This window comes from Stegostoma tigrinum, chromosome 9, assembly GCF_030684315.1.
Source record: "Stegostoma tigrinum isolate sSteTig4 chromosome 9, sSteTig4.hap1, whole genome shotgun sequence".
Taxonomy (NCBI): domain Eukaryota; kingdom Metazoa; phylum Chordata; class Chondrichthyes; order Orectolobiformes; family Stegostomatidae; genus Stegostoma; species Stegostoma tigrinum.
Window position 1 is genome coordinate 4,740,640 of NC_081362.1, and position 24,710 is coordinate 4,765,349.

General features: G+C 42.3%; 1 protein-coding gene across 3 annotated transcripts in view; it reads left to right on the forward strand.

Moving 5' to 3' along the window:
- Positions 1 to 23,068, forward strand: part of LOC125455072 (uncharacterized) — a 101,483-nt gene extending 78,415 nt beyond the window's left edge. For 2 of the 3 annotated variants that reach the window (XM_048536604.2, XM_048536607.2), the window contains 2 exons: positions 1,836 to 1,905; positions 19,881 to 23,068. In XM_048536604.2, coding sequence (XP_048392561.1) covers positions 1,836 to 1,905; positions 19,881 to 20,269 — 459 coding nt within the window. In that variant the 3' untranslated portion in view covers positions 20,270 to 23,068. Of the gene's footprint in view, positions 1 to 1,835; positions 1,906 to 2,134; positions 2,237 to 19,880 lie in introns of those variants that run through there. The other variant, XM_048536608.2, reaches the window with a different exon arrangement.
- The last annotated feature ends 1,642 nt before the right edge of the window (positions 23,069 to 24,710 follow it).

The following is a 24,710-nucleotide window of genomic DNA, read 5'->3' on the forward strand; positions in this document are numbered from 1 at the left end:
TGGCCTACATCTAACACCAGACCCAGAACAATGTGTTTGACTCATAATAGCCTCTGGGCAATTAGGGATGAACAATAAACGCTGGCCTAGCCAGTGATGCCCTCATCCTGTGAACGAACAAAAAAAAAGATGCACACACACATATTTAAGAAACAGTTCCTAACCAAGAGGCGGCTGGACTGTACAAGGGAAATGTTGTCTGCAGTGATGCTGTACTGGGTTTGGAGCATTGAATATTGTGAATAAACCAATGTGAAAGACATTTCAACTCCTTCTTCTCCCTTTCCCAAATGGATGCTTACCACATTAACACCCAGTTCATTAAAAGCATCTTTGTAATTATTTCTGACTTCCAGCCAACACTAATATGAAACTTTTTGTTCCTTTAGTATCATTAATCTTCCTGCTTCATTAAAATGATTATCACCATTCGACCTAGTTTAGACCTTCTTATATATTTAATGAACATTTGTATCCAACACAGACTGAATCTCTGATAACAAAGTGTGGAGCTGGATGAACACAGCAGGCCAAGCAGCATCTCAGGAGCACAAAAGCTGACATTTCGGGCCTAGACCCTTCATCAGAGAGGTGCTTGGCCTGCTGTGTTCATCCAGCTTCACACTTTGTTATTTTGGATTCTACAGCATCTGCAGTTCCCATTATCACAGACTGAATCTCTTCCTATTAGCCTGAATTTCAGAACCAGAACACAGATTTTTCAATAACTTCCCATTAACAAATATCCTGTCTTGAAGGACCAAAAAATGTATTTTTTAAATTCTTTCAGGAGGTGTGGATTTTGCTGGCAAAGTCAAAGTCAAAGATACAATTTCACAAGAACACAAGAAATATGAACAGGAGTAGACCATTCAGCTCACTGAGCCTGCTCTGCCATCCTGGGTCATCTTGGGTATTAGCAGCCCACCTCTACATCCCCTAAATCTCTGACAACCGCAATTCTGTCCCAGTCTTAAATCCTGTCAACAATGCGCATCCACATCCTGCTGGGGTAGAGAATCCCAAAGATTCACAATCATTTGCGGGAAGGAATTTCTCTTCATTCTTGGTCTTAAAGGATCAGCCCCTTACACAGAAACTGCGCCCCACCCCAGCTCATGTTTCAGTTTCCTGACAACCAGAAGCAGTCTGTCAGTATCTACTCTATCAAGGTCCCTTCAGAACCTTATAGGTATCAACGTGATCACTGTTCGTTCCTCAAAACTCCAGAGAATTCAGGTGCAATTTGCTCAGCCTCCCCTCACTGTGCAAACCCCCCTCATTGCAGGGATTAATCCTTTGCAGTATTTCCTCAACACAAGTACATCTCTTTGTAAATGTGGAAATCCAAAACTGCACCTTGAATTTACGATGTGATCTTGCCAAAATCTTGTACAATTTTAGCAAGAGGTTTTTATTCATGAACCCCAATCCCCTTGTCATGGTTGCATCCTCAGGCTTGAAATGTGCTGTCTACTGAGCTGTGGTGAATTTCTGCAGCACATCTTGTAGTTGCTACATACTGCTGCTACTCAGCTTCGGAGGTGGAGGGAACTGCATACATGGGTCCTGGATGGTGTTGAGATTCCTGAGTGTTCTTGAAGCTCAGTTACCTAGATAGGGGTATTCCATCGCAGTCATAACTCATGTCATGTATCTGGTGGATAATCTTTGGGGAATTTAGGAAGTTATGTGCTGCAGAATTCTCAGCTTCTGACCTGCCCTTGCGTTGTGTTGGGAGGCTGTTTCTGGGTGTTAGCAACTCTGTGCAAAAGCAAAACATTGCAACAGGGAAAATTTAAATTGAAAATGTTCTGATATCTTTCTGCTTAAAGGTGCCCATCAGAACTGAATCTAATGATGGTCGTGGGACATGTGGATCAGGCAGGACGGATACATTGAAAAGTGAGACAACCTTAAACCATATTCTGTTTGCTTGCTTCCACTTGTAGTATAGTTTGTGCTTACATTGTTCTTTGTCAGCAATTGAAAATAGATTTGTGAGCCCATCGCCTCGTCCAAATTTATTTATTTATTTCATTCATTCGTGGAACATGGGCGTCAATGGCAAGACCATCATTTGTTGCTCATCCCTCATTGCACCTGAACTGAGTGGCTTGCTAATCCATTTCAGAGGGAAGTTAAAAATCTGCCACATTCCCGTGGACCTGAAGCCGCCTGTCGGGCAGACCAGATGAGGACAGCACATTTCCCTCCCTAAAGGACACGAGTGAACCTGATGCACATTTATGATAATTGATGATAGTTTTGTGGTTGACATTGCTGAGATGACTAACTCTATTTGTTATTAATTGACATTATTTCCAACAGCTGCTGATGTAGAGCTTGAACCCATGTCTGTTGTCATGTGTTGTCATCTCAAAGCTTTTTCTCTACTTGGAACAACTACTCAGATGGTCCCTGCTGTTTGACCAAGCCCCACAGATTGAAGCTGCTTACCCAACTGATAGTTTGATTGTGCCTATTTGATGTAGCTGTACCTTTAGGAGGGTGTATCTTAAACTTTTGTTACTTGCTTTCCACCTAACAATGGTTTGTTAGACAGCCTGAAGAAGCAGTGTCATAATCCAGATGTGTTATACTTAGCTCCCAGTGAACGTAATCTGTAAACAGTCTTATCTTCAAACAAAGAGCGCTCATTATTGGTTCATAGATCTTGGAATCACAGAATTGTTATGGTACAGAAGAAGGCCATTCAGCCCATTGATCCTGTGCCACCTGTTCAAACAAGTATCATTCCCTAGTGCCAACCTCCTGCTTTTCCTCATTCCCTTGCACATTATTTCTATCCAAATAATCATTCAATCCCATCTTGAATGCCTCAGTTGAACTGATCTCCACTGCATTTCCAGACAGTGCATTCCATTACCTAACTACTCACTGTGTGAAAGAAGTCTTTTTCACACAGCCCTCTTGCTTCTTTTGCACATCTCTTTAAATTTATGCCCTCTCGGTTCTTGTTACTTTATGACTAGGAACAGTATTTTGTCCCTATGCATACTGTTCAGGCTGCCCTATTAGTCATAAAGGATTCATTAATCCCTGTGTGTGGAGTTGGTATGTTTATGTTTAGAGTGTAATATTCCTGACCCTCACTTGCAGTAAGGGAAACTGGTGAACATGGTATTAAATACCTAACCTACATCAGGTCTAATTTCGGGGCTAGAACAGATGCTTTTCCTCAACCTGAGGTGAGATCAAAATTGAACAGATTTTACTCAGCTTCCCCTCAAATATTCTTGTGAGGAATTCCTGATCTTTCCAGCTAGAAGTACAAGTTAATAAAAATGTGAGGGGCTAGAAATTTTTCAGTAGCAGTACAGCTATCAGACAATAATGTACTGGTTATCCACTATAACAGAGTGTCTGGTATTAGTTATACTGACCACTGTGGAACTGAGTCATAAACTGCTTTAAAAGAATGAAACGCATGTCTTCAACAATTTTCATTTTGCACTCATCAGGACAGAATCACAAGAATACCAAATTTCAAGGGAACAATAATTAATATTGCATAAGCCTATTGTCTAGCAGATAGATCATACAGGTGGAGACGTTGCCATGGAGAATGCAGCAGGGAACGATTAATTGCAAACCAGACAAGTTGACTATGGTTAGTGAAAGTGTTTCCATGGAGGATTCAGCAGGGAATAGTGATACCCCTCAAACTTTGTGGAAAACAGCACAAAGTGAAAAGTTTTGAATTAAAGGATTTTTTTTCAGCGATGCTCATCTTCCATGTGAATATCAAGCCAATATTGAATGCTACCTGGACCAGGCAGCTAGCTGATACCATGCATCCTGACCCATTGTTTGTGATAAATTTCTGTCCTGAGAATTTATACCCATGACCCATTGTGTTGGTGCAGCAAAAAAAAATTGCTACTGAACTGCTACAATCAATGTAGAATGTGCAATAATAATATTTTCTTGATCTGGGAGTAATGCTTTACAATGTACCTCAAAGGATGTTAGCAATGGCCTACAGTCATTCTCTTTGAATGAGACAGAATCAATTGTCCTGAGTCACTGGTAAATTGGATTTCATTTGCTCCTTTTTGCTTTCGGTGTTGCGGCTGAGAGGTACAACAGACCGTTGGAAACCAGTTAACTCCTCAATTGGCACTGAGTGGTGATAAAAAGGGAACAGTATTGTCAGGCTGCAAGGAGTATACTTGAAATGTCCTCCTGGATAACTGTTGCAAGGAACAGCATTTATCTTTCCATTTTTTTCTCTTGTTTGTGACTACAGTTCCAAAGTTATTGACCTTGTGATTGTCTGCCGTCAATTTTGGGTTAGAATGCTGGGGAGGCTACAAATAGATTCTTGTCCACTGAAATTGCATTAGTTTTAATCTGGATGTTGGTGTTCATGCAAAATAGGCCCAGGAGTGGACCATTCAGCTCTTCAAGTTTGCTCGCCCAATTAATAATGATCTTTGCTTAGCTATTCTTTCACGGGATGTGGGTGCCTCTGGCTGGCTCATTATTTATTGCCCATCCCTAGTTGCCCCTTGAGAAAGTGGTGATGAGCTGCCTTCTTAAACTGTTACAGACCATGTGCTATACTGACACTCACAATGTTCCATGATCAACATCAATAAGACTTCAGTGCTCTATCCCCTTATCCATCATTTTCTTTGAGTGCCCAAAACTCTATCAAGCCCATTCCTAAAAATGGTTGAGCATGGTTTGGGGAATTTGAAAAGACTGACAACCCTGTGACTGAAAAATAATCTCTTCATCTCATTCCAAATTATCGACCTTTTAGACTTGTAGATTCAGTTGAAGAATCATGTTACTACTTGGAAACTTTGGCTTTGAACAACGAACAAAGTATGGCTTCAAGTTTGATTTGTATTTCTGTTGTGATTTGTGCTTTTGAAGAAGGGAGAAAGACATAGGTTTAGTTGTATTTCGTATTCTGTGAGTGTAGAGTCTCTACAGTATGAAGCAAGCCACTCAGCCCATCAAGTCCACACTGACCCTCCAAAGAGCAGTCCACCTTATAATGTTACATTTCCCACAGCTAACTCACTTAGCATGCACATCCCTGGACACTATTTCTCATGGCCAAATCCACCTAACTTGCACATCTTTCGACTGTGCAAGGAAACCAGAGCAGCTGGAGAAAACCCGCACAGACACTTGGAGAATGTGCAGACACCTGATGATGGAATCAAACCCAGGTCCCTGGCATTGTGAGGCAGCTGTGCTACCCACTGAGCCACAGTGCCTGATATATTTAAATAGGTTATTGAAACCTGTGAAGTGAAAAGTTCAGTGCATTAGAAACCAGCTGATGAGAGGGAGAAAAACAAAGCTGTTTTCTTGAGCCATAAGTACAGGATCACATAACAACAGAACCATTCAGAAGGTCAGACAGTGTGCAAAGTTCAGTCACCAAGATAATGCCCTTAACAGAAGTTTTTCTTTTAAAAGAAAGTAGACTCCGGTGCAGTCAGTGTTGGGGAAGATGTCTTGGGTTCAGTAGAATAATTCTAGAAGCAGAAAGCAGTGGAAGGGTTTAAGGAACTCTTGTTGAATGATAAGTGAGTGATGTTAGCAGTTAATTTAAGGGTGCCAGGAAGAAATATTAACCAAAGAGAATAGCATCGATTAAATGTGAAAATTTGCCGAAATGAAACAAATTACAGCCATGCCAATTGAACAAGCAACTTGAAAATGGAAGCCGGGGGACTTTTCACAGAGGTTTGAGTCTCTTTAAGGTTGATGTTGAGGGTAAAAGGGTTGAATCTTTAGTTCAGATATCCAAAATAATACATCTTAAAATAATTCTTGTATAGGTAATATTGTTCATTTTTTAAAATTTCCTTTTGTATATGTGAATTGTATGTTCTTTTGTTAAAAGTATGTTGGCAGTTTCTTGTGATTATGAGCATGACTAAACCACCACAGTAAACAAACAGCAATAAATAAAACTTATGCTGCTTGGCCTGCCGTGTTCATCCAGCTACACGCTTTGTTATCTCTTATGATCTATCAAGCCAGGTTTCAGTCCAGGACCTGACTTGACCAGCCCTACCATCAGCTCTGATCATGAGACAGTGCATTGACCAGGCCAGAACGAGTCTCCAGGAGGAGCTCCGTATTTTTAGTAGCGTTGAGTTAGCTAAGCATAGTGAAATAACACAAGCCATCATATACTCTGTTTACTTCCCCTGAAACTCTGCTCACTAGTTTGACAGTGTCCAGCTAGGGAGAGAAACATTCTCTTTACATCTGTTCTGTCAAATCATTTCAAGAGCATTACAGCTTTCATTGAGATCACCTTTCATTATCCTACATACTAGAGAGTGCATGTCTAGTCTACACTATAGCCCTTGTGTGAAGCTATCCCTGTAATGTGGATGTTTTAAGTGGCATCTTGAAGAATACTTGAGAGAATGTTTGAACACCTTTTAAAGTTTAAAAGGGATTTAAGCTATTGGAATAAGATTCATAAAATTCCGGATCATGTACAGGTTGAAGTGCAACTTTCTGAAAAATAATTCATGCCAGTTTTGGATGTTAAAGTATTCTTGTTGAGTGTAGCTTTCGTAAAGCAATTTACAATAAACTTTCACAATGTAGTTCAGTCATACATTGTACGGCAGAAATCTCGTCGGGGAAAGCACTTAATGTCTTTGACCCAAATTCTTCTGAATTTCTAATCTGCTTCCAACTTATTTATCATTTGTACTGTATCCATAAGAATGTCAGAGTGAAGAGTTAAGTTGGATTTGTTAAGTGTTTGTAGAGTAATGTTAACAGCAATTGTTTGTACTTTCCATTGCTGAAAACGTTTCAACCTTTGTCTGGAATCTGCTCATTAACAGAGCGTCCACTGTTCTCCAAGATGGAGAATTCTAAACACTCTAAGTGAAGGCACGTCTCTTCTAACAGGATCTGAAATGGCTGACCCCCTACCCTAAGACCGTGAGCCTTATGTGCTGGGCTTACACAGATAGGAAAAGCATTCTCACAATGTCTGTATAGATTACACAGGATTCAGTGGGATGACCTGTCATTCTTTTAAACCCTGGTGAATATAAGTTTAGGCTACTCAATCTCTCCACATCAGACAACTCCCTTATCCCCGAAACCAGTTTAGCGAACTTTTGTTGCTTAGTGGTTCAATGCTAGCTCTGTACTTTATATTTAGTGGAAATTTCATGTATTTTCTGAAGACAGAAAGGTAATCCAGCAAACCTTGTGTTTTATTTCGATTTTGAAGGATATATTTACCTTTTCTGTGTGTTTTCACAACCCAACTGCTTCAGTCAGGGGAAGGCGTTTCTTTACTTTGGGAAGGAGACCTAAACTGTGCACAGTACTCTGAGTGTGGCCTCTCCTGTGTCCAGGGAGCAGAATGCCCAGCTTCCTGGTCTCATGGACCACCACTGAGGCCTTTGTTACTTGTGCAGGCTCAGGCCATCCAATGACAGATGAGGAAATGCAAAATGATTTTTTTATTTAAGTCGCTAAAAAATTCAGTTCTTCACATCAGCTGCGGGAAATCTGAAAAAGACACAGAAAATTCCCGCAACGCTCAGCAGATCTGGTACCATTTACAGAGAAACAGACTTAGTGATTCAATTTTAACAATGTACTTTATCCATAGTGGACATCTCATGTATTTTCTGAAGACAGAAAGGTAATCCAGCGAATCCTGTGTTTTCTTTTGATTTTTGAAGGATATATTTACCTTCTCTCTGTGGTTTCACAACCCAACTGGCTCTGCCCCTGTCTCAAGTACATTTCACCAGATGATACCAGCTCTCTCCAGCTATTGTTGGCGATGTAAGACAGGAAATAAAATGAGGAATTCATTTTGATCTCAAGCAATAGTGCGAGGAAGCTGAATGTCCTGCCATGGCTCAGAAATGTGGTAGCAACACCAATTTAACACAACGCTTCGGTGCCAGAGTTAGCAATCATACCTGCAGATTTTAGAAAGCTCTATCGTGCTTAGAACCAAAACAAACTCAGATGGATGCAAGTCACTTGCTTTTGTTACAATTGCAGAGTGTACTATGCCTGTAGCAATTTTAGGAGCAACTAAATTTGAGTTTCTTTTAAAAACAGTTCTGCACAGAAAAGTGTTTTGGAGTTATAACAACCCAGGAAACATGACTTGAACGTCATTTATTATGAACACAAAGATAGAACCACTACTCACAGCATACATAGGCTAGCCCCAGCGCAGGACAGGCCCTGCTCCAGACACATCCCTGAGTCTGCTTTATAAGGAGCTCAGGTGTGAGTTCCAGTCGGGTAGGCTGATGGCTGCAACAAAGGGAGCACATAGTCAACAAACTCCACAGGGAGATTAATTGGAGACCCCCTATGAACCTTGTAAGCATTATATCAGGAGTTAACTAAGCGTTGGAGAGATGCAGCATCCTCAAACTATTCAGATTTCCAAAGTTGTCAGTGCATCGTAGAGTTATAAAAAGCAGCAGTGAATGTGATGGAAGTGACCTTTCCCCTTGTGCTGACCTGTTGTTCTAGTGGAAGCCGGCACTGGTGATCAGATAGTAATCTTTACGATTGCAGATATTTCTTCCTGGCCTCTGTTCCCCGTATCTTATCTCAGGAGTTCTGGTGCACATCAGTTTTATCCTGGTTAGAATTCCTTGTGGAATGGTGAAACTTGCTTTGGTATAAATAGGTTAATTCGTTGATGGCATACATCCAATGTCACCTCGAGGAATAATGCACAAAGTGGTGGGAGTTCACAAACTGATGAAAGGCTTTCTGTTGTGCTGCACTGCATTTTGGTCAGGCACAATGGTAATCGCAGAAGAAAACTAAAACCGAGTCATGCAATGTACTGTATAATCACAAAGAATATTGTATGGTAGGTAGGTATCAGTGTGAAGTGCATTTTGTTGATAATACAGTTGTAAATAGTATATTGTCAGTCATACAATATCATAATTTCAACAACAGCCACAGCTTGCATTTAGCTAGTGTCTTTTTCTTCGTTGTAACAATCCTTAGTTGGCCACTCCTCATGGTTTAAGTTACCATGAGGTTTGGGACTTGGGGTTATATCCTATACTGCTGACAGACTGCCCATTGCTTTGTTCACTGGATATGGGCATCACTGGCTGAGTCAGCATTTATTGCCCATCTGTAATTACCCTTAAGATATCGGTGGTGAGCTGCAGCTCATGTGGTGTGGTTATACCGATGATGCTGTTTGGGAGGAAGTTCCAGGATTTCGACCCAGCAATGCTGAAGGAATGGCATTGTATTTCCAAGTCAGCACGGTCAGTGTCTTGGAGGGGAAATTGGTGGTGTTCCCATGTAAATGCTGCCCTTGTCCTTCTAGACCGTGGAGGTCACAGGTATGGAAGAGGCTGTACGAGGAGCCTCAGTCATGTTGTTGCAGGGGCATTTTATAAATGGTGATCTTTGCTAACACCGTACATTGCTGGCAAAGGCGGCATATGTTGAATTGTTAGGTTTGGTGCCAATCAGTGAACTGTGCAGTCTCCACTCGGTGTGTTGCATCTAGATTTCTGCCTCCCCCAAGTTTCACTATTATATGACCATTCGGGAGTTCAAGCCAACTCCTTTATTTACAGAATATTATAGATTACCGTGATCCCTGTAACACTGCACTCTAGTAGTTGTCATTTCATTCTCTATCCTCAGAACTTTCATACCACGTCACAGCTGATCACAGAGTTACATCGTTTTGTACTTTATCACGTAAATATTTTCAAGGCAGATGTAGGTGGACTCTTGATGTCCAAGGGGATGAAAGCTTATCAGGGAAAGTGCAGGAATATAGAGTTAAGGTTAAAATCAGTTCAGCTGTGATCTCACTAAATGGTGGTGCAGGCTCAAATGGCAAAGTGGCCTGCTCTTGTTCATATCATGTCATTACCGTTCTCATTCTGCTATACATTGACATCATAAAACGTCTCAATATGCTTCTGAGGAGCATTTGACCCCAAGCTACAAACGGATGCAATGGGACAGCTGACAAAAAGCAGAGTCAAAGATGGAGATTTGAAGGAGAGTCCAAATGGGTGTAGTGATGTAGAGGGAGTCAGGGAGGGATTTATTAATATATATAGCTTAAAAAAGTTTGCAAACAGCAATGTTACAAAATGCATATGTGAAATACTGCAAATGCTGGAAATCTGAAACAAACACAGAAAATACCGGAGAACTGGCAGCATCAGTGGAGAGAACAGAGTTAGCAGTTTGAGTCCAGCTAGCTCAGTTGGCTAGATGGCTGGTTTGCAAGGCAGAGCGATGCCAACAGCAGAGCCTCAATTCTGACCCTGGCTGAAGTTTTTTTTATTCATTCCCATGATGTGGGCATCACTACTAGGTCAGCATTTATTGCTGATCTCTAATTACTCAGATGGCAGTTAAGAGTCATTGCAGTGGGTCTGGAGTCACATGTAGGACTGACCAGGTAAGGATAGCAGTTTCTTTCCCTAAAAGTGGGACTAGATGGGTTTCTCCCTTCCCTTGACAATCAGCAATGGATTTATGGTCATCACTTGACTCCTAATTCCAGACTTTTATTGAATTCAAATTCCACCACCTGCCATGGCAGGATTTGAACCCAGGTCCCTAGAATGTTATCTGGGTCTCTGGATTAACAGTCCAGCGATAATACCACTAGGCCATTGCCTCCCCTTGTCTTTATACATCATGGACCAATCCACAGTCCCTTAACCAAGAGTAGGTGAATGACAGAGACTTCAATCCAAGCTTCCTGTGCAATTCACCATTATTCATAAACATTCACACCAATCTTGGGGAGGAAGCAGTCCTCTTTGATTCTGGAGCATTAAGAATGGCCTTTTGTTGGACCATCACACATAGGTCAATTTCGGTTTCCTAACTCAGTCGTGAAAAAGAACTTTTTTTGACATAAAGTGCTGTGGCAATCATATTCGCAGTTCACTACCACCTTCTCAAGGGCAGGGCCGGAAATCTCACAACACCAGGTTATAGTCCAACAGGTTTTATCTGCTCCTTTGTCATGTAGGTGAGCCCTTCTCCAGGTCTGTTAGAAATGGGCAATAGATAATGACCTTGCATTCAATGCCCACACCTTCAGCAAATGGATAAAAATAAAATTCAGCTGGAACATTTGAGCAAAGTGTGTGTGCACCAGTTTGAAGTTCCCCCAGATTATTAACTAAACTTTGAGAGAATAGCGAATGAATCAGAATTAAGGTAAAAAATCACATGACACCAGGTTATAGTCCAACAGGTTTATTTGATCAGAATTAATTTCGCATTACCTGAAAGTCAAGCATCAAATTAATAGGTCAGGAAAGAAGGAGGAGAAGCGCAAAATACTGCAGATGCCGGAAATCTGAGATAAAAGCAGAGTGTGCGAGAGAAACAGATTTAACAGTTTGAGTCAAAGTAGACTGTTCTTTGGAAAAAGAGATAACACGGTGTGAAGCTGGATGAACAGCAGGCCAAGCAGCATCAGAGAAGCAGGAAATTTTGACGTTTCAGGTCGAGACTCTTCAGAAAAAAAATTCTACTATCTATGTTCTTTGGAAAAGTTTGGCTTCTCTCTCCATAGTTGCTGCATGATCTGCTGAGTATTTCCATCATTTCCTGTTTATTTCAGAATCTGGATGAAAGCTTCACTGCATATGATGGCTGTTCCTTATTAAAAAGTTATAGACATTAATACAAAGCAACTTTCACATCTCTGGCCATCTCAAAGTGCTTCAGAGTCATCACAGCTGTTTTGAAGTATGATGCATTTGTAATAGAAGCAAGCACTGTGGCTATGATTGTCCAATTACTAAACAATCAGATAGCCTGGTGAGAAGGACATTACATTCCATGTGCTCTGAAGCGATACAGTGTTTAGCTGTTTGGGTCTGTAAAGAATTTTCAAATAATTAAGTTTACGAAGTTAATACCGGCTAGGACATTAGGAGAATGCCTGCTGCATCCCTGTTTCAGGGGTAGATGAGACCTTGGTTTATTTTCTTATCTGGAAGACAGCACACTCGACAGTGTTGCACCCTCAACAGTGTAGCACTCCCTCGGTGCTGGCACTAAAGTGTTAATGGGCATTACCACAGTGGAGATTCAGGTTGATTCAGGGTTAGGGTGGCACAGTGACTAGTACGCTACCTAACAGCACAAGGACCTGGGTTTGATACCACCCTCTGGTCACTGTCTGTGTAGAGTTTACACATTGTCCTTGTGTCTGCATGAGCTTCCTCTGGGTGCTCTGGTTTCCTCCCACAGTCCAAAGGTGTGCAGGTTAGTGTGAATTAGCCATTGAAAATATAAGATGCTGGATCAGGGTGGAATGCTCTTCAGAGGAGTGGTGTGAGCTGAATGGCCTGCTTCCATTATATAGGGATTCTGTGATGAGGAATTTTTGCATTGCATCTCAATAACTTGAGGTTGAATCATTCCAGTGGGGCTCCAGTGAAGAAGTGGACCTGAATTTTACTAATATTAGTAACACACTCGGTTTTTGAGTCATAAGGTTCGAGTCTCACTCCAGAATTTTCAGCACAGGAGTCTCAGCTTACAGCACTGAAGGAATGTGGCACTGTTGGAGATCCTGTCATTTGGGTGAGATGTTAGCCAAAGCCTTATCTTTCATCTCAGGAAGATGCTCTGAAGAAGAGCACAGGAGTCTCTTGGTGTCCTGGCTAATTGTAATCCATCAATCAACATCCCACAAACAGATCATCTGATTGCCATCACATTACAGTCTGTGGGAGCTTGCTGTGTGTAATTTGGTTCCTTCATTGCAGCAGTGACTACACTTCAAAAATATTTAATTGTTTCTGAAAGGCTTTGGGAGGTGTTGATGTCATGAAAATTTCAGTGTAAATTCTTTTCTTTTGAGTTGAACAACATTGCTGTGAGATTTTTGGAAAGTGCAGTGACATTTTTATGCAGGACTTTTCTTTGGGAGTTGATGGAGTGGGGAGGTTACAGCTTGTTCTGTTTACATTTTGCACAGTTCATTTCATTAGACACAAACATACATCTTTGCTATATTTTCATTTCTGTGCTGCAATGAATCAACCTTCAAAATTGTTAAATAATGGTTTATAAATTTCAGCCTTTCATTCTGTCATTACTGAGCTCATATCAGTAACCTAACAACCAGGTAAATGTTAAATGCATTTATTCGTGCAGGATTCCACGGTTGTGTTAGCTTTAAGAATGTCATTAATAGGTGCAGATGTAATCTTAGGTGGTTGTTTTTAAAAAAAACTCTGAAGTCTGTTATGGGGGATCGTAACAGCAGGCTGTAGCAGATGTCCCATGAATTTCAAATCATGCAATCACACCCACCCTGAAATAAAGTATATGCGCTGATCCTATTACCATGTTAAGTACACTTTTCGAGAGACACAGCTGGGAACTGTTGGAATTTAATTTGCTGTTCTGTGCATTAAGTTGAGTCATCACTGTAACAATGGGGCCAGTATGTGTACACCAGCAAGCACAGGTCTTCACCAGAGTGTCAGTGCGCAGTCTGTACGTGTTAAAAGGTCACTGCATCACACACAGATTGTACGCTAGTGGCTTTTCAATAGCTATAGTACCCAAAGGGAGGTGAAATGCTAATGAGAGAGTGGACACCACTTAAAAGACACTGTTCTTGACTAATAGTGTGAATTTTTCAAGCTTCCTGTTATTTGTGTAATTTGACATTTTGCTGATTTTGTCACTTGATTTCTCATTGGTCAGACCGGAAGTGAAATTGCAATGATGCCAATTAAATGAACTGTCCCTGTCCATAGCAATAAGAAAATTCCTCTGTACCATATGCATCTCTCTTAACTTGTGATTACCTCCTTGCATCTGTGCAGTTCATGTAAGAACAGCAAGCATAGAAGGTGCAGTTATGACCAACAAAGTCCTACATAGAACATGGAACATAGAACATAGAACAGCACAGGTCCTTCAGCTCACGATGTTGTGCCAACCTATTATCCTACTAAGATCAATCTACCCTGCATACTCTACATTTTACTATCTTCCATGTGCCTATCCAAGAGTCGCTTAAAAGTCTCTAAAATATCTGACACCACTACCACTGCCGGCAGCGCATTCCACGTACCCACCACTCTCTGTGTGAAGACTCTATCTCTGACATCTCCCCTGGACCTTCCTCTAATCACCTTAAAATTATGCCCCCTCATTGTAGTCATTTCTGCCATAGGACAGAGTCTCTGATTATCCATTCTATCTATCCCTCTCATCACCTTGTACACCTCTGTCAAGTCACCTCTCATCCTTCTTCGCTCCAATGAAAAAATCCCTTGATCCCTCAACTTTTCCTCATAAGACCTGTCCTCCAGTCCAGGCAGCATCCTGGTAAATTTCCTCTATGCCCTCTCTAAAGCTTCCACATCTTTCCTATAATGAGGAGACCAGAACTGAACACAATATTCCAAGTGTGATCTAACCAGGGTTTTATAGAGTTACCGCATAATCTCATGGCTCTTAAACTCAGTTCCCCTGCCAATGAAAGCCAACACACCATACGCCTTCTTTACAACCCTATCAACTTTGCCTCTGTATTAAACTTGCTTGAATGTTGGGCCAAATGGGGCTGAATCTAATGTTTTCATTTTGCAAGGTATCAATTTTGTCAGGTTTTATGAGGGAGGGGTTTCTCTCCATAAGGGCTAACTCATTTTCTCATGTCATCTTCCCAAACACTTTGGCTTGAAAGACTAAATGGCCTACTCCTGCTCCCATTTCCTGTGTTCTTGGAAAACCTTGAAAGTGATCAGTTTTTTACATGAATGCACTTCCATAAATACAAAATTAGCAATGTTTAATGGGAAGTACCTACAGTACCTAAGCAGCTCAAAGTATTAACGGGTGGGTGCCCTAGGCCATTTTCCTTATTGTTCAGTCCTGAATAAAAACTGGGTGATCATTGAATGTGGACTTTATGAGCTAATGAAAAATTCATGCCGTTTTCCTTTCCTCAAAAACAATTGCACATGATCTTTCACACCGCTGACTCAACAGGTTGCAGTGAGCAACTCATCAACAAACTCCCTGAAACCTGTCCATCATCTACAAGACACAAATCAGGGGTATGATGGTACATTCTATTCAAAGCAAAATACTGTGGATTTGAGATCTGAAATTAAAACCGAGAATGTTGGAGAAACTCAACAGGTCTGGCTGCATCTGTGCAGAGAGAAATGGAGTTAATGTTTCAAATCCAATATAACTTTTCTTGCGATCCATTTGGTGCAGGTAGATCTGCAACAGAGAGGGAATTCTAGGATTTGACCCAATGACACTGAAGGAATAGCGATATATTTCCAAATCAGGATGGTGAGTGGCTTGGAGGGGAACTTTCATGGGGTGGTGTTCCCATGTATCTGCTTGCCCTTGTCCTTCTAGATGGATGTGGTCATGGGTTTGGAAGGTATTGTCTAATGATCTTCAACAGTACATCTTATAGATAGCACACACTTCTGCGACTGAGCGTCGGTGGTGGAGGCAGTGGATTCTTGTGGATGTAGTGCCAATGAAGTGGGCTGCTTTGTCCTTGATGATGTCAAACTTCTTGAGTGTTATTGGAGCTACACCCATCCAGGCAAGTGGGCAGTATTCCATCAGACTACTGACTTGTGTCTTGTAGATGGTGGACTGGCACTGGGGTGTCAGGAGGTGAGTTATTCGCTATAAGATTCCTAATCTCTGACCTGTTGTTGCAGCATTGTATTTACTTGGCTATCCAGTTCAGTTTTTAGTCAATAATGACCCCCGCATGTTGGTAATGGGGTATTCAGCGATGGTAATGCCTTTGAGTGTGAAATGGCAATGATTGTTGGAGGTGGCCCCTACCAGGCTCTTGTATGATACACAAATGCTATTGGTCACTTGTCAGCCCAAGCGTCAATATTGTTCAAGTCTTGCTATGTTTGGACACAGACTCTTCAGTGTCTGAAGCTTTGCAAGTGTTGCTGGGCAATATGCTGTCAACAGCAACTATCCCCACTTCTGACCTTATGATGGAGGGAAGGTCATTAATGAAGCAGCTGGAGATGGTTGGGCCTAGGACACTACCCTGAGGAACTAATGCAGAGATGCCCTGAAGCTGAAATGATTAACCCCCAACAACCACAACCATTTTCCTACGTGTTAGATATGATCAATAGTTGTAGAGAAAAAAAAGCATATATCCATAGCAGGTATGAATAGCAAAATAAAGATAAATTTTGACAGAAAGGGAAAATAATGAAAACTGGGAGGAAAAAAGGAATTGAAACAAAAGATAAAGTTCATGGTCTGAAATGGTTGAACTCAGTGTTGAGTCCTGAAGGCTGTAAGGTCTCTAGCTTGTATTGTGCCTTGCTGGATCCCTGCAGCATTGCTGGAAGTGTGGGCATGAGAACAAGAAGGGCTAATGAAATGGCAATCACATGGATGCTTGGGCCATTTTTTTGGAAATGGTCACCTCATCTGAATTGGATCTCTCTGGTGCAGAGAGACAATGTTGGCTGCAGAGATTTAAAGACATACAAGTGAATTTAGACAAGTTTCTTAACAGCACCCACAGGCAGTGATGGGCCGAATAGCCTTCTCCTCTCATTCGATGATTCTAGTATGGGAGGATTGGAACAGTATTGTCCCCCCTGAACGAGTTCTGCCATTCAATGGCCTATTAGCCAATCTATCTCCTAAATCCTTTTGTCCACTTTGACCCCATATTGTTGAATACTTTTGCTTTAGCTTGGCTGCATGATGTGCTTTTCACCCATCTCATATATTCCACTTGATCTTCTGTCATTTTATGATTGTCTTCAGCAGGGATCAGAGATTTGCAGCAAAAGAATGTTTCCGGTCAGTACATGAGACCCCGTTGTGGAGAGGGATTTTAAAAAGTAGACTGAGTCATGTGACCAGCAGCACACTTGATCTTTATTCATACCAACCCAGCATGGCAGGGGTCTCCAGGGCACTCTACCTCTCCTATTAAAGTACGGGATAGTTATCCACACCACGTTACAATAGTTATATGCAACATTGACATCAGTTCTTGCCACACCCACTCTGACCTACACATCCAATCCCATGAACACACAATAATGATGGACAACTCCATGGTCAACCCTAGATCCACCCATCAACTGGCCTCGGGATCTTACAATACATTTTATTGACCACATTCCAACCCTGACAGTTCTGTCCCTTCCCAGACACTTACCTGCCGCATCATATATTTGCTTATTATCAATGACTTTTCAAATTCTGTTATCCAATCTATACTTCTGGCTAATGTTCGTACAGAAGATTAGAAAGGAAGTGTTAATTTTTATCAATTGCAATGAAGTTTGTAATATCAGCTCTAATGTAAAGTTACTCATAAAGTTATACACAGTTACAATGTGACAAAGCTGACAATTTTGGGAGCAGCTTCCTTCTTTGTCAACTTTCAAAGGCCAAAAAACACAGTCTCTCTGTCTAGTAACAAAGTGTGGAGCTGTATGAACACAGCAACCCTGCAGCCCAATGGTATCAATGTGGATTTCACAAGCTTCAAAATCTCCCCTCCCCCCACTGCATCCCAAAACCAGCCCAGCTCGTCCCCTCCCCCCACTGCATCCCAAAACCAGCCCAGCTCGTCCCCTCCCCCCACTGCACCACACAACCAGCCCAGCTCGTCCCCTCCCCCCACTGCATCCCAAAACCAGCCCAGCTCGTCCCCTCCCCCCACTGCACCACACAGCCAGCCCAGCTCATCCCCTCCCCCCACTGCATCCCAAAACCAGCCCAGCTCGTCCCCTCCCCCCACTGCATCCCAAAACCAGCCCAGCTCGTCCCCTCCCCCCACTGCATCCCAAAACCAGCCCAGCCTGTCTCTGCTTCCCTAACCTGTTCTTCCTCTCACCCATCCCTTCCTCCCACCTCAAGCCGCACTTCCATTTCCTACCTACTAACCTCATCCCACCTCCTTGACCTGTCTGTCCTCCCTGGACTGACCTATCCCCTCCCTACCTCCCCACCTATACTCTCTCCACCTATCTTCTTTTCTCTCCATTTTCGGTCCGCCTCCCCCTCTCTCCCTATTTATTCCAGTTCCCTCTTCCCATCCCCCTCTCTGATGAAGGGTCTAGGCCCGAAACATCAGCTTTTGTGCTCCTGAGATGCTGCTTGGCCTGCTGTGTTCATCCAGCTTCACACTTTATTATCTTGGATTCTCCAGCATCTGCAGTTCCCATTCTCTCTGTCTTGTATCTGTCATTTACAGTTTCTTCTACTTGCATGCCTGTTTGAAAACACAAGCTTTCGTAGCTTTGCTCCTTCAAGTGTTAGAGAGAGAAGTGGTATCAGACACAGGATTTATAAGTAAATGATCAAAGGGTCACAACACTCAGGAGGATGACCTTTTGATCTTTCACTTATAAATCCTGTGTCTGATACGACTTCTCTCTCTAACACTTGAAGAAGGAGCAAAGCTTCGAAAGCTTGTGATTTCAAATAAACCTGTTGGACTGTAGCCTGGTGTCGTGTGACCTCTGACCTTGTCCACTGCAGTCCAACAGATGTGTTTTCTGATACAGGTTAGATTAGGTCCCTGGTCTGGAAGGATTGTCTGCCCTAATTTCTTATTGAAAGTAGCCCTTCTCAGAAGTAATCAACACTCTTATGCACCCTTATCCACCCCAGGCAAACACTCGCACCTCCACATTATTTGCATGCAGTAAGATGACTTAAAACAGAAGTTTGATACCTGGATGGACTTTACTGGACATTATTTTAAATACTTTTCATACTTGTTCTCTTTACTAAATAACATCTATTGAAATCCCATTGATAGCCTAATCAAGTCATTAAAAATAAGCTTATTTGGACCTTTTAAGGGCCTGCAAGACATGACTTCTTTCTCACCTTAGCCTTATAAATTTTTCTCCATTATTCTTCCCTTGTTCTTTAGGCTGTAGGTTAGGCTGTGAAGCAGCAATTGTTTATTCTCTCAAGGTCATAGTGACCCTGTTTCACAATTGTTTCTGGCTCCCTTGCTATCTCATTTGTCTCTCGGCACTCTTTTATAAGGTTATTCTGTTTATACTTACTGTTATTGTAATCTTCCTGCTGATGGAGTGAATGTTTCTCTCTACTGCCTACAGCTATTTATTGAAAGAAAATTCAGGTGAACCTTTTAATGTTAGTTCATTGGTTGCCTGTACAGGTGTATTTAATATGTAGCGACAATTACCTAAAAAGACTTGATTATTGTGGAATCTGACTTTTCTTCTAACCTGTACTAAATGACAAACCTTGAACTAGCTGGGACCAGACCCTTATCAAGGTTCTCCAAGGGTTTTTATCGAAACCAGTCTTTGTGTCCAGAGATGATTGCTAGCAGACTTGTAGGGCCAAATGGCCTACTCCTATTCCTAAATACTACATTCCATCATTTTGCTGTTTCTAGCCTGCTAAACTCTGATGGATGTGAATGGAGTGCAGAACCAGAGACAGGGATACAATGCACTGCCTCAGTTCTCCAAAATTTGTCTGCAACTTTCCACAAGGAATCATGAACAAACTCTGTAGCCTATTCAAAAGCTTCTACTGTATTAACTACATGACCATTAATGACATCATCTAATATGGTCTGAAGGAATATCTGTGACCTAATGGAATAAAGAAACAGCAGATGGATATGTTACTTAAGAGGCAATAGTGTATGATTTGATTGGGGAGGAGCTAGCAATGTGAGGTTACCTTTATTGATAATGTTGAACTAAAAGTAATCTATCACAAAAAATGTGGACTTGGCCTCTATTCAAAAACCTTTATCCTCTAATGTATAACAATTGACATTGCAATTTTGCATTTGCCAGGCAAAGCTGCACCCTCAGTGAAAGTATGCACTCCGTTCAACTCAAAAACAAAGATGTCTGTCCACTCCAAAATAAATACTCGAAGCACTGGCACCGGCAAACACAGAGTGACAGATAAATGTGAAGATAAGAGCCAAGAATCTTTAGAGGAAGAGAACTCCAAAGATTTGGTGGCTGAGCCAAGCAACTTGAAGGAGGTAGAAGATTCTGGATTGTCCAATTTCAATGCTGTTGAAGAAGATGAAGAGACTCTAGAAATGGACAGCACTGTGCATCTCGCAAAACAAATTGAGGTTATCATCCATTTGAGGCCAAAGTTGGACAGTAGCGCAGAGTACTGTACTGAGAAAGACCTGGAGCAAATCAATTCAGACGGAGCTTGTACGTGAACAAAAGGAACATCTTTCCTCCATAAGTACAGGACTGTTGCAAATCAATTACAAGATCAGGCTTGTTTATTTGCTTAATTTTCTCCACATGAAGCAGGGAAACGGCACTTTGATCATTATTTGCCTGATAAAAGCATATTTTTGTATTTGAGCTTGTAAGCTGAAGAAATGCCAGTGATGAATATCTTTTGACATTTTTCTGTTGATGATGAATGATAACTGTTGAAAGCGAATCTCAATTTAATTACTGTAGTGCCTTCCTCACAGGGTAAGGACGGAAAAACCGTGTTAAAATATATCTCATAATTGTTTTGATTTGGTTGTGAAATCCACTTGTTAAAGACATTGTAATTCTGTTCAACTGAAGAGATAGCAAATACAAAATTGTATCTATATAGCACCTTAAATACGGTTTAAAAAGTTCCAAGGTTCTGCTCAAGACCAAACACAGACTGAGACTGAGATACATGTGAGGAGATATTTGGACAGACAACTAAAAGCTTTCTGATACATTCATTTGTGGGATGTTGGCATTGCTGACTTTGTCAGTGAAATAGGCTTTGGAACTCCCCTGAAGTGGGCACAGAGGTAGAGAGGCTTCAGGGAGAGAACTTGAGAGATTTGGGCCCAAAACATCGGAAGGCATGATCGCCAGGAGGGAACATTTAAAAATGATAGTGTGCAAAAGGCCAGAATTGGAGGAAGAAGAGGTTGTCAATGGTTGGCAAACGACGCAGAACATAAGAGATAGAGATGATGCAGGGCTATAGACGAATCTGAAAACAAGGATGTGTGCAATGATAACAACCGAAAGAACTGCTGATGCTGGAAATCAGAAAAAAACAGGAGTTGCTGGAAAAGCTCAGCAGGCCTGGCAGCACATTTGGGGGAAGAAAAGAAGTTAATGTTTTGAGTCCAACATGACTTTTCTTCAGAACTGAAAAGGACTGGAAAATATTATTTTTATGCTATGAACAGAGGGCTAGGAAGAACGAGTGAACAGATTGCGCAGGTGCCCAGAGTAAGGGAGTGCTTATTAGTGGTAAAGGAGGGATAGAAATGTTAAGTAAATGTGAAGAAGAGAAAATGAGCCCACCCTGTAGGAAGTAAAGTCAACAAAGACATATACAAACAAGACATGCTGGGATGGGAGTGGGGTTATTATAATCAACGTGGAGGACAGAGGTCATACACCGAACTTGTCCCTCTCCAGTTGGTGATGCAGGTAGAGGGTTATTGTCGTTGGTCAATGGGAAGGGTGGAGTGGGTAGGTGAGTTGGAAGATTGACAGGTTGCGGGTGGAGAGATTTTGAAGCTGCTAAACCAATATTCAAGCCGTTGGGCTATAAGCTCCCAAGGCGAAATATGAGGTGTTTTTCCTCCAGCTTATGTTGGCTTTGTTCTGAAAGTGGAGGAGGCTAAGGATGGACATGTCACCAGGGGAGGGTTAAAGTGGATGGCTACTGGAAGGTCAGGTTGGTTGGTGCATGCAGAGCACAGATGCTCTGTGGACCAGTCCCTGAGTCTGCGTTTGATCTCCCCAGCATAGAGGAGACCACATTGGGAGAAAAAGATACAGTAGATGAAGTGCAGATGAATCTCTGCTGGATCTGGAAGGATTGTTTGGGGCCTTGGACGGAGGTGACAGGGGAGTTGTAAGGGCAGGTGTAGCACTTCCTGTGGGTTGCAGGGAAAAGTGCCATGTGCGGTAGGGCAGTAGGTGGGGAGTGTGGAGCAGACAAGGGAGTCACGAGGCCAAACCTAAATTGGAGGAACAACACCTCATATTTCGCCTTGGGAGCTTATAGCCCCAATGGCCTGACTTCACCAGCTTCAAAATCTCTCCACCGCAAACCTGTCCATCTTCCGACTCACCCTTCCTGACCAACCACAATAACCCCCTACCTGCATCTACCTATCTCCATCTCACTTACCCTCCCCCAAGTCTCGCCTACCTCCCTCCATTTTTTTCTGGGCCCCCCTCCCTCTCCCCAGTTCTGCTGAAGGGTTTCGGCCTAAAACATTGACTTCCCTTGCTCCTTGGATGCTGTCTGACCTGCTGTGCTTTTCCAGCTCCACATTTATTGACTCCAGCTTCCAGCATCTGCAGTCCTTACTGTCTCCGAATCATAATGTTAGTTTATTTGAAATTATTGAAACTTCACTTCACAGTTAAGTGCCTTGAAGATCTATGGATGTGCATAGAAAATACAGTATGAACATTGACACATATTTTTGACCTTTTATCTTAGATGAGTGCTTCTCAGAGCAATCATGCCTAAAGATGAAGAGTGTCAGCAATTGTAAAGGTGTCCCTGTTTCTGAACAATCACATTCTATTCAGTTAAACTGTGTCAGCCTTCCTGCTCCTCTGATGCCGCTTGGCCTGCTGTGTTCATCCAGCTCTGCACCTTGTTATCTCATGTCAACCTCCTCTCTCATTAACTAAAGTAGCTGTGACAGTTTTCTGCAGCTTTGTGGTTATGAACACGTGTTCCAGATTTCCACACTCCACTTAGACTTATAGATTTTCATCAATTCCCGCATCAGCCAAGTTAATTTTCCGATGGCTATGGTTGCTTTTGGTCTATAATGTGATTTGACGGTTCAGCATTCTCGTGATTGGCTGTAAAAGCTTTTCTGCTGTTTTCATAAAGCCAACCTTCATGGTAGGATTATCAACAGAAAATAAATGTTCTATGTACGTTACAGGACATGAGTGACTGCTATTTATTGTACTTTGTCATTGTCCTGTTTATTTAAAAATATTATTCTCTGGGTAGACTAACAGGGGATGAATTCGTGGAAAAATGTCTCATGTTTTCAAGATAACAAAGTGTGGAGCTGGATGAACACAGCAGGCCAAGCAGCATCTCAGGAGCACAAAAGCTGACGTTTCGGGCCTAGACCCTTCATCAGAGAGGGGGATGGGGAGAGGGAACTGGAATAAATAGAGAGAGAGGGGGAGGTGGACCGAAGATGGAGAGAAAAAAAGATAGGTAGAGAGGAGAGTATAGGTGAGGAGGTAGGGAGGGGATAGGTCAGTCCAGGGAAGACGGACTGGTCAAGGAGGCGGGATGAGGTGGTAGGTAGGAAATGGAGGTGCGGCTTGGGGTGGGAGGAAGGGATGGGTGAGAGGAAGAACAGGTTAGGGAAGCAGAGACAGGCTGGGCTGGTTTTGGGATGCTGTGGGGGGATGGGACGAGCTGGGCTGGTTTTGTGATGCAGTGGGGGGAGGAGGGGAAGAACTGGGCTGGTTTTGAGATGCAGTGGGGGAAGGGGAGATTTTGAAGCTTGTGAAGTCCACATTGCTGCCATTGGGCTGCAGGGTTCCCAAGCGGGGAAGAATATGAGTATTCCGCTTGGGAACCCTGCAGCCCAATGGCATCAATGTGGACTTCACAGGCTTCAAAATCTCCCCTTCCCCCACTGCATCCCAAAACCAGCCCAGTTCATCCCCTCCCCCCACTGCATCCCAAAACCAGCCCAGCCTGTCTCTGCTTGCCTAACCTGTTCTCCCTCTCACCCATCCCTTCCTCCCACCTCAAGCCGCACCTCCATTTCCTACCTACCACCTCATCCCGCCTCCTTGACCTGTCCATCTTCCCTGGACTGACCTATCCCCTCCCCACCTCCTCACCTATACTCTCCTCTCTATCTATCTTCTTTTCTCTCCATCTTCAGTCCGCCTCCCCCTCTCCCCCTATTTATTCCCATTCCCTCTCCCCATCCCCCTCTCTGATGAAGGGTCTAGGCCCCAAACATCAGCTTTTGTGCTCCTGAGATGCTGCTTGGCCTGCTGTGTTCATCCAGCTCCACACTTTGTTACCTTGGATTGTCCAGCATCTGCAGTTCCCATTATCTCTCATGTTTTCAGTCTCATTTTGAAAGCTTTTGTAGGTTGAAAACTGCATATCATTTTTAAGAATAATCACCCCGATACAGGACACATTGTCAGTTCAAATTTGGTGCCTTTTCATTTTGGATTAAATTGCAAAGAAAAGAAAAATAACATCACATGAATGAAGGCCACGATCTTGAGGGAAGTTAAAGGCTTCAGTCACTGAATTTCTAGCTGATAGGATCTTAATGTTAGCATTGACAAACATTAATAATTTATTTATATGCAAAACTACTTTTACATTTCACAAAGGACTTTTTTTTTGTTTCCAAGCAATAATTACTTTGTACCCGTGTGCAATGGACTAGAGAAAATGGTCCCATCCAGACCCTTGAAGGAGTACAGGGGTACAATGCTTCTTCCGACTGACTTAACAGGAAAATGTAATGCCTCTTGTGCTACTGATGATACAGATCATTATGTATAGGTCTTGGTTTGTGTCTTTGATGAAACTACTGATCCAGGAGAATTAATGGTTGTGCAATTGGCAAGGGAGGTCTGAAATAATCAGGCAAGTTAGAATATAACCTGCAGTATATT